This window comes from Morone saxatilis, unplaced genomic scaffold, assembly GCF_004916995.1.
Source record: "Morone saxatilis isolate NCDOM2014 unplaced genomic scaffold, NCSU_SB_2.0 Contig19, whole genome shotgun sequence".
In the NCBI taxonomy this organism is placed as follows: domain Eukaryota; kingdom Metazoa; phylum Chordata; class Actinopteri; family Moronidae; genus Morone; species Morone saxatilis.
The window spans coordinates 5,246,458-5,254,889 of record NW_023339751.1 but is presented as its reverse complement, the minus strand read 5'-3'; the positions used below and the strand labels follow the sequence as shown (position 1 = coordinate 5,254,889).

At 43.1% G+C, this 8,432-nt stretch overlaps 3 protein-coding genes across 4 annotated transcripts in view; 2 read left to right on the top strand and 1 right to left on the bottom strand.

Annotated features, from left to right (window-relative positions):
• The window catches only part of LOC118329592 (signal-induced proliferation-associated 1-like protein 2), an 82,088-nt gene extending 81,421 nt beyond the window's left edge, over nucleotides 1-667 (bottom strand). For both annotated transcript variants that reach the window (XM_035663819.1, XM_035663820.1), the window contains exon 1: nucleotides 524-667. The gene's annotated coding sequence lies outside the window, so the exon portion shown is untranslated. The remainder of the gene's footprint in view (nucleotides 1-523) is intronic.
• A 714-nt stretch (nucleotides 668-1,381) lies between these two features.
• On the top strand, nucleotides 1,382-4,078 carry map10 (microtubule associated protein 10). The gene has a single exon (XM_035663029.1). The coding sequence runs from the start codon at nucleotides 1,415-1,417 to the stop codon at nucleotides 3,965-3,967; it is 2,553 nt and encodes an 850-aa protein (XP_035518922.1). The 5' UTR covers nucleotides 1,382-1,414; the 3' UTR covers nucleotides 3,968-4,078.
• Nucleotides 4,079-5,285: 1,207 nt separating this feature from the next.
• ntpcr (nucleoside-triphosphatase, cancer-related) lies at nucleotides 5,286-8,432 on the top strand. Its single transcript, XM_035664114.1, has 5 exons — nucleotides 5,286-5,368; nucleotides 5,822-5,984; nucleotides 6,068-6,170; nucleotides 6,763-6,972; nucleotides 7,553-8,432. Exons 1-5 carry the CDS (start codon nucleotides 5,335-5,337, stop codon nucleotides 7,628-7,630), a joined length of 588 nt encoding a protein of 195 aa, XP_035520007.1. The 5' UTR covers nucleotides 5,286-5,334; the 3' UTR covers nucleotides 7,631-8,432.

The window sequence follows — 8,432 nt, the reverse complement described above, 5'->3', positions numbered from 1 at the left end:
CCCCACCCCCCCAAACCAAACACGCACACACACACACCACCATTAACCACCAAAAATTATGACGTCAACGTGTAATATCATTAACAATAAATATATAAATTACAAATCAGAGTGATGGAATAAATTCTACCTTCGGGGATGTATTTTGCATTAGGTCTTTATGTGAGACTAACACGCTCCTGAGTAAATAAACAAACAAAAACAAGTCAACAGCACCATATCTCGCACCATACACTTCATGAACAGGCACAAATATGGGCTATAGATAGGCGACTGCTGAAACATCATACCCCCTCGGTTCTTTTATGTTTGCCTCTCAGATTCCATCCGCTCCGGAGCCTCAGAGTAACTTTATCCTTTGTGTTCACTATCACCATCGATATGCCGGTGAGTTCCTACGCCTTCCGCCACTCTCCCTGCGTGCAGCGCGGCTTTACTTTCAGCGACAGCCCTACTTTTTCTTACTTTGTTAGTCGGCTCGGAGGGAGAGGGGAGAGAGAGAAAAAGGACGTTTGGGTCTTACCTTTAAATGTGTGCGTCGACCCTGTCCAAGGCTGTGGGGTTGTTAACGCTGTCGGTTATCCTTAAAGGGTAAAAAAAGAGCCAGTTGAAGCTGCCGCGGTCGGTCTCACATCTCTCTCTCTCTCTCTCTCTCTCTGTCAGTCAGCCTCCAGACTGAAGTGGCACAGACCGCAGCGATATCCATCCAGCACCTATCTCCGTGATGACAACACGCAGGGAGAGGGGGGAGAGGGGGGAGACTCCGCCCACCCGACGCTGTAGAAACTCTGTCCACTCGGACTAATTACTGTTATCATAGCTTTGCAGGGTGGATATTGAAAGGATATTACAACGGACTAATGTCAAAGTACAGGCTGAATGTGAACAATGAGTGCGCTATGTAAACTAGGTCCGGTGGCCTTGTTGCCATTCACCACAGGACTATTTTAGTGTATAAGCCCGATAAGCCCTACAGTGGCACCATCTGGTGAACTGTGGAAAAGTTGCTCCCCTCAAACTGTTCCTGAATAAATGATCATCTTCATCTCCATTTGAGCCGTGCTTGTAATGTGTGCTTTCTTGTGAAGATGTTATTCTGCACTTATATGTATTTATTCTTTCCCTTCCTTTTAATTAGGAAACAGACGTCCACAATTTTACAATTCTGCATTTACAAAATACGGACAAAACCTTCTTTTTTTTAAAAAAACAAAACAGAAACATAAGCAACATAGTTCACATTTTTATTTATATTTTTCATGGTTTTAGAGCGCCGCTATTCGTAAAGGCTCCCCCACCTGAAACTACATTTCCCAGGTATCCCGTGGCGCTATCCGACGCAAAATTCTCGCGACAGCTGTTTGTTTCCATGGAGCCGACAGAAGCTGAAGTTGGCGGATTAGCTGACAGCTAAATGAGTTATCTCGTTTTTGTTGTTGTTGTTGTTGTTGTTGTTGTTTTTAAAGGTCACGCGGCTCTCAGGATGGCAGCACGGCAAATCGAGACTCTGTTTTCATTCGAGCTTTTTGTGCAGAATATCCGAATCGAGGTAGAAAGTAAAGCCTCCGACGAGCTGGCTCTCGGTGTACGGCTGCTGGACTTTCCAACGTTGCTCATTTATCAGCCTCAGCGGGGCCGAGGTGGCGCTCACCAGCAGGGAGAGTACGCCTTCAACAGGGGCAAGTCCTGTTTCTTCAAAATGAACCTGAACTCGCTGCACACCCAGCTGTCTAACAGCCCTCTCTATGCTCTGGTGCTGGATGTGAAAGAGGAGATCCCCAGATTAGTCGGGACCTCACTCATCTCACTGGCTAAGGTGATGGCCAGGATCAGGCAGGATGTGACTGAACGCGGCGCTTCTGCTCCATCCTCTCATGGTGAAAGGGGGCTTGTTGCTATATGCAACCTCACGGGGGAGAAAGTCGGATCTGTTTCCTTGAGTTATAAACTTCTAAGTCTGGGAGTTAGTTTGCTGCCACATGTTCCCCACAGGGGGGGTCTTGAAAGCACCAGTGCACACGGAGAGCAGCGTGAACAGGAAAGCATCCCAGAGAAAAACGTGTCTGCAGAATTATTGCCTCCTGACTGTGGGAATGTGTGTTCACCCACACCGGACGAGTCTGACGTTAGCCAGGACATCCAAAACAAAGAGCCACCAAATGAGGTTACTTTAATAAACGAGGATAAACAGGACCGTGGTGTTTGTGTTGCCATGCAGACTGAACACAAGGGAAGACGTCCAATGCCTCAGGCACTGAAAGAAAACAGTTTTGAAGAAGATTTAACCATATATTGCCCGCCACATCTCTTCTACAGTAATTCTGCGGAGGAAAAAAGCACGAATGAAAGCGATAATTGCAAATTCCTGAATCTAGACTCCGAGGCTTTTACATTTGAAGACACGTTCTCGGAGGACGAGACAGCTGAAAATAAAATGGAAAGTTCCCTAATGATGGACCAGAGAGTGGGACAGGGTGTAAAAACGTCAAGAAACCAGGAAACAAGTGGGGCGACTCCGGGTGTCCTCGGGGAAGCTTTACAACAGTTGCCTCTACTGAATGCTCTTCTTGTTGAGCTGTCGCAGTTAAATAACCAGAACCCACACCAGCCCTTGTCTATTCATCCCAATCTAGCTTGGATTTACAGGCCTGCTTCCACAGAGCCTTCAGACGGGCACGGAAACACAACACGAAACACGCAAACCAAATCAGCACAGAAAACCAGACTGGGGACTAGTGACCATTTAAAGCGTTTACATTCCCCCAGATACTGTTCTACACCAGTGGTCAGGCCAGCATCTGTAAAAGTGAAAGACAAACAAGAAGAGGGTTTGATTGAGAGCGAACGGTCTGCTGCATCTCAAAGGAAGAAGCTCGTATACGGGACAACTAAAACGTTTAATCTAAGGCTGAAGCAAATATCTCCTCTTAAAGTAAAACACCGTGAATGCGTGGCATTAATCCAGAATCAAACACAGTCAACGGCGGCCAAAGGAAAGACAAAGTCAGGTCATAAGAAGTCCAGTAAAAGAAAATCAGCGTTAAACCAGAGCTCCAGCCTGAATGAAAACATTGAGACAGTGATACAAAGCATCACAGTGGACTCTGCACTACAAGAAACAATCAGACTAAAGCAGAAAAACCTGCACGGGGAAGTTCCTGGCGAACAAGACAACAACAGACACTCGGAGAAGCCTTCCCCTTCTGAAAGAGGCCTGAAATGTATTCACATCCCCAGTGTGGATGTAGCCCAAAACAAAGACAAGAGCGAGCGTCGCAGTGAATCAGATCAATCACAGTCTGACAGGCACGGGGGGAAAAATGAATCTTCAGGAAGCAGCAGACGCAGCAGCCCGAAATCTTCATTTTCAGACTCCAGCGGGGAAGGGAACGAGGAGGCAGACTACGCTGACGACTTTAACAGTCTGGAGCCCAGTGATGCCTACTCCCCTGACCCCGCGAGTAGCCCCGAGCCCTGCAGAGCCAAGACTCCCAGGTCCCCCGTCCGCCCCGACTTCTGCAACTCGGACTCTGGCTCTGAAGGTTTCCGGAGGAGAGCGGTCCTCCCCGTGCCTGTCAAAGCCCCCAGCTCTCCACAGCGATCCCTGAGGGGCACACACATCGTCCGGCCTCGAACCCACGCCTCGGCCCTCAGCTTTTCCTCCGATGATGGTGACAGAGACTGGTCTGCTTCCTTACAAACCGTATGCTCCAGGAGACAGATGACGGGGAGCGGGAGAGTAGAGAGGAGCTCCGGCGCTGACAGTTTAATATCATCGAGAGGTCAAAGGAGCGAGTCGTCCAAGAACAGCGGCCCGGTTCGAGGGGTTTCTGCAGAATCGATATCCTCCTTTGAACCGCAGGAGGCAGAGGAGCTGGAGGATGAGCTTGGGTCTCTAGATTTTAGAAAGGAGTATCAGCATATCTCTAATCTAGTGGCCAACAAACTCCCTGGTTACACTATGTAAAGAAACAATATACAGTTCCACATTATGGTTACATAAAACAGATGTAGTGTACATTTTTAAATGTGTATTTGTGTCCGTTTTCATTTCAGTTATGATGTCTGACAACCTTTTTCAATAAAGACAAGCTTTTCTGTGGAAATGATGTGATCATTTTATGCCTTAATCACTCAGTTAATACCAGACTGTTGGACATTTGCATAAAGTGTTGGACCACAAGTCTTTTAGTAACATATAAGAGGATGAGAAATACCTCTATGCACACCATTTATGCAAATCATTTAACCTTTAAGCTGTCGTTTCCCGTAGAGTTGTCACAGGCTGAAAATCTCCCAGAGCTTGTTGGGTAGCTCCGGATTTCATTTCCTTTAAATACCACCCACTACTTTGCATTTTCCCCTTGATATCATTTGATAAGCAAAGCAGAGACCGGTAGTTTGTTTATTTTAAAACTGGCAGTTGCAGTGGGACAACTGAACCTAAGTTATTTGCAGTTTTATTAATATTATTATTAAGTATATTAACTCAAGTAATGTAATTAAGTAGAACTCTAAGGTAGTTCAATATTAGTACTGGTATTTCAATTGTATGCTACTTTATAATTATACTGAACTACTGTGTGTTTTACTCTTCTACATTTATCTGACAGCTCTGATACTTTTCAGATTAAGATTTAGTACAGTCTACATTAAGCACTGAACAGCATTGTTATACAAAAGCAATGCAGATATGTACACAAAAATACACATTAGACAAGTTCCTCAACCAATCTGCTACACCTTTGCACACATTATGCACTATAAGCACTACTAGTCCAATAACATAATGTGAAACACTACTACTACTATTATTACTACTACTACTAATAATATGACATTTATTTTATATAGCGTTTTTAAAGGTACTCAAAGGCACTTTACATGGTTACAAAAGACAATAACAGAAACAGCAAAGGCAATATCAGTAAAAAAACAACTATAAATAGGAGAAGAAAAACAGGTGAACGATAAAAAGGAGAGAAGGTGAGGGCTGATAGATCACAGATTAAAAGCAGATTTAAGTATTTGAGTTTTGATTGCAGTTTTAAAATGCTGGACTTTGGATTATTTGTACACAGTAGTATTAGTAAAGTAAAGCATATAAATACTTCACACTAAACAACGTACATGATTTTCATAGCTGACTCTCAGACCCCGTTTAACTAGCGTTTGACACTTTCCACTGACGTTGAATTTGCTCGTTAAATAAACAAAAACTCAATAATATATATATAATATATAATATTCTGTCTTTTACTAAGTGGAGCTCTGGAGTCTAGTAGCTACCGCGCATGCGTCGACTCGCTGTGTACGGAAGTGGAGTAAAGTGAAATGTACAGACACGTTTTTGTGACCGGACCTCCAGGTAACACCTAACGCCCAGTGTGTCCGCTGCTGCAAGTAAAGGTCCATGTAAATGCACACCAGTCAGTCAGCTGTCTTAACTCAGTAAATGTTAACGTTGATTCTTAGGAAGGTTAGCCTGTTTTAGCTATTTTTGTTCTGATAATATCGAATTATAGTGGTAACATTTTATGGTTAACTATATATTTATGCTTTTTCTTTAAGCCCTTAAACAGATTACAGAGACTTTCAGACAAACAACTCCATTCAAATACTATTTTGAACGTTTTTTTTAGTCATCTTCCTATTATATTGGTTTAATGTCATATACATTTAATAGACTTAAGGAATGAGGGTGCCAACATCACTAATGCATGGATTACACACGTCCTAACATTTTACAGTAAGTCTCTGCAACCCAGTTTTGAATTGTGATATTGCAATTGTCTTACAAAGTCTCTTGTTTTGCTTACAGGTGTGGGCAAAACCACCCTGGTGCAGAAAGCCTGTGAGGCTTTGGTGTCATCAGGAGTGGGAGTTGAAGGGTTTTACACAGAGGAGGTCAGGGAGGGAGGCCGGAGAGTCGGCTTTGATGTAGTCACAGTGACAGGACAGAGGGGCCACCTGTCCAGAATCAGGTAGCAGGGTTGTCATCCTCTCTAAATCAAACTCTCTTTCATCGTGCTGTTTTCAGTAACCTTCGTCTTGCTTTACCTTCCAGAGACGTTCCCGGTTCATCTCGTGGCAGACGGGAATACACAGTCGGGCAGTATGTGGTTGACTTGCCTTCATTTGAAAACCTGGCTCTCCCCCTCTTCAGAAATGTAAGAAGGCAGCACATGTGTTTTAAAACTCATCAATAGATCACAGTAAGCTAAACACTCCCTTTTCTCCCCCACTTAACAAACCATCAAACCTTTGATTTTCTCAGAATTGATGGAATAATTGGAAGCTTGCAAACATATAAATTCCAGAGTGACATTTTTAGTGTTGGTGGTGCCGTCTGGCTGTCACTGACCGTGATTAATTCGGCATGTAAAGTGAGCCTAGAGTGACGCCTACACATGTGCTGTAAAGGAAGGTGTCTATGCCTATGCGGCGCATACTCCACTTTCATCTCACTTAAAGCGTCTCTGTAATCACTGCAGATCACCCATTGCATGTAGCATGCAAACACTGTAGCAGGCATGCTATCAGTAAATGGGATTGACATAACATGAGCCATTAAGATGATGAGCTTTTCCCACATGTCAGGCAGGTCACATGTCCATCAATGAAACCGGTTTCATATTTTTATCAATAAATGTCTAAACTGAGCTAGTTTCCCTTTATTTTTAAAACTTAATTAACACCAAGCATACATTTGTGCATGCATTGACAGTGCTCTTGCTTAACGCTAACATCCGCCGTCTCCAGGTGGGGTCAGCAGATGGGGGCTGCAGGAAGGTGTTTGTCATTGACGAGATTGGCAAAATGGAGCTCTTCAGCCAGTCGTTCATCAGGTCAGTGAGACAGACTTTAGACAGCTCTTCCTGCACCATCCTGGGCACCATCCCCATCCCCAAGGGGAAACCACTGGGTCTTGTGGAAGAGGTGCGGAGCAGGAGAGATGTCAAGCTCTTCACGGTGAGCAAAAACACTAGCTGGCTTTCTAAGTAGAAAAGGGGATATTTAGGTCAGTTTAGGAGCTTTTAAATCTCACAAAAGCTATAGGAGACTGTTTACGCTGTATCCACTTGGTCTTAGGCGAACAGTCTGCTCTCTAACGCAGAAGGGGCATGCCCTGCATTATCCCTCTCGGATTAACTCTAAATCATGCGTGACTGATTCAACAACAAAGGGTGGTCTCAAATGTCAAAATAATTTATCACGGAAGACTCAGTTATGGATATTGTCATGCAAAATACTCGCTATGCCGGAGTTGTTATTATATCAAACAAGGTTATGAGGCAGTGTTAACATTTCTGGCAAACATATGATTTGTAATTTTACTTATAAGACAGTAGGTCAGACCTTAGGTCTTTATAACATGTTGGTCTCAGAGTGGATACTGTATTATCTGAGGCTTAGTTCCTACAGGACATTTGTCACAGTTCTCATGTTATTTATCTTTGACAGCTTAGGTTGTATAATTTTACATTATGTGCAGACGACTAACTTGCCATCATTAATGGTTTTTTTTGTGCTTATTTCTTTTCTCACTTAGGTGTCAAAGGAAAACCGAAATGCCATTCTGCAAGAAATCTTAGCAGCACTACAAAATTGTCTCAAACACACAACCTAAATTGGAGATTCAGAGCCACTAAAAGGGGAAAGCCCTGCAGTCTGTGTGTATTTTTGTGCTGACAACAAGTTTTATTTGTGTCAGTGCATATAGTAGTACACACAGCCAGACTATAACAGGGTTGTGACCTAACTTGAAGGGCATACTGAACTGCTGGAGGAGTTAGTATGTCACATGCATGTATTTATGTACACTTTTCTTTTTTCTTTTTTTCTCATACAACCTTAAAGTGGATTGCATGGTGAATAATTGATTGTGAGATGGAACACAGCAGGGGAATTGTTCAGTTAGTGTGTAAATACCGCGCTCTCAGAGTCAAAGACTGCTACTCCTCAAAACTGCTCTGTTTCATTTTTTATTAGGCTGTTGGTCTAATAGAGCATCCAGCAGGCATTTCTCATTTATTAGTGTATCATATTAATTTGCTCACAAGGACGATGGCATTTCTTTTATATAAAGGTGCAGACAAAGCAGTGCCCCTGTTTATTCTTTTAGTTCTTTGCTATGTGGGCCTCCCTTGTGTTTGTCTTGTCAACCTGAGGATGTGCTCATTGAAAATCAATCAATATTTAACGGGGCAACTATGTCCAATCCTTTCATGGTTTATTTATCCACTAGCATGTAGAGAGAAATTGAAAAATAAACAGTTACTGTCTTCCAGCAATGAGAGTGTGTTTCTCTGGGATTCATTTCTCATATTTAAAGATAGAAACTGTGGAGCAGTTACAAATGTTTTCATACTTAAGATGAAGTTTGATCTTGTTTTCATGTTCAGCAGTACAAATAAATGTGATTCATGTTG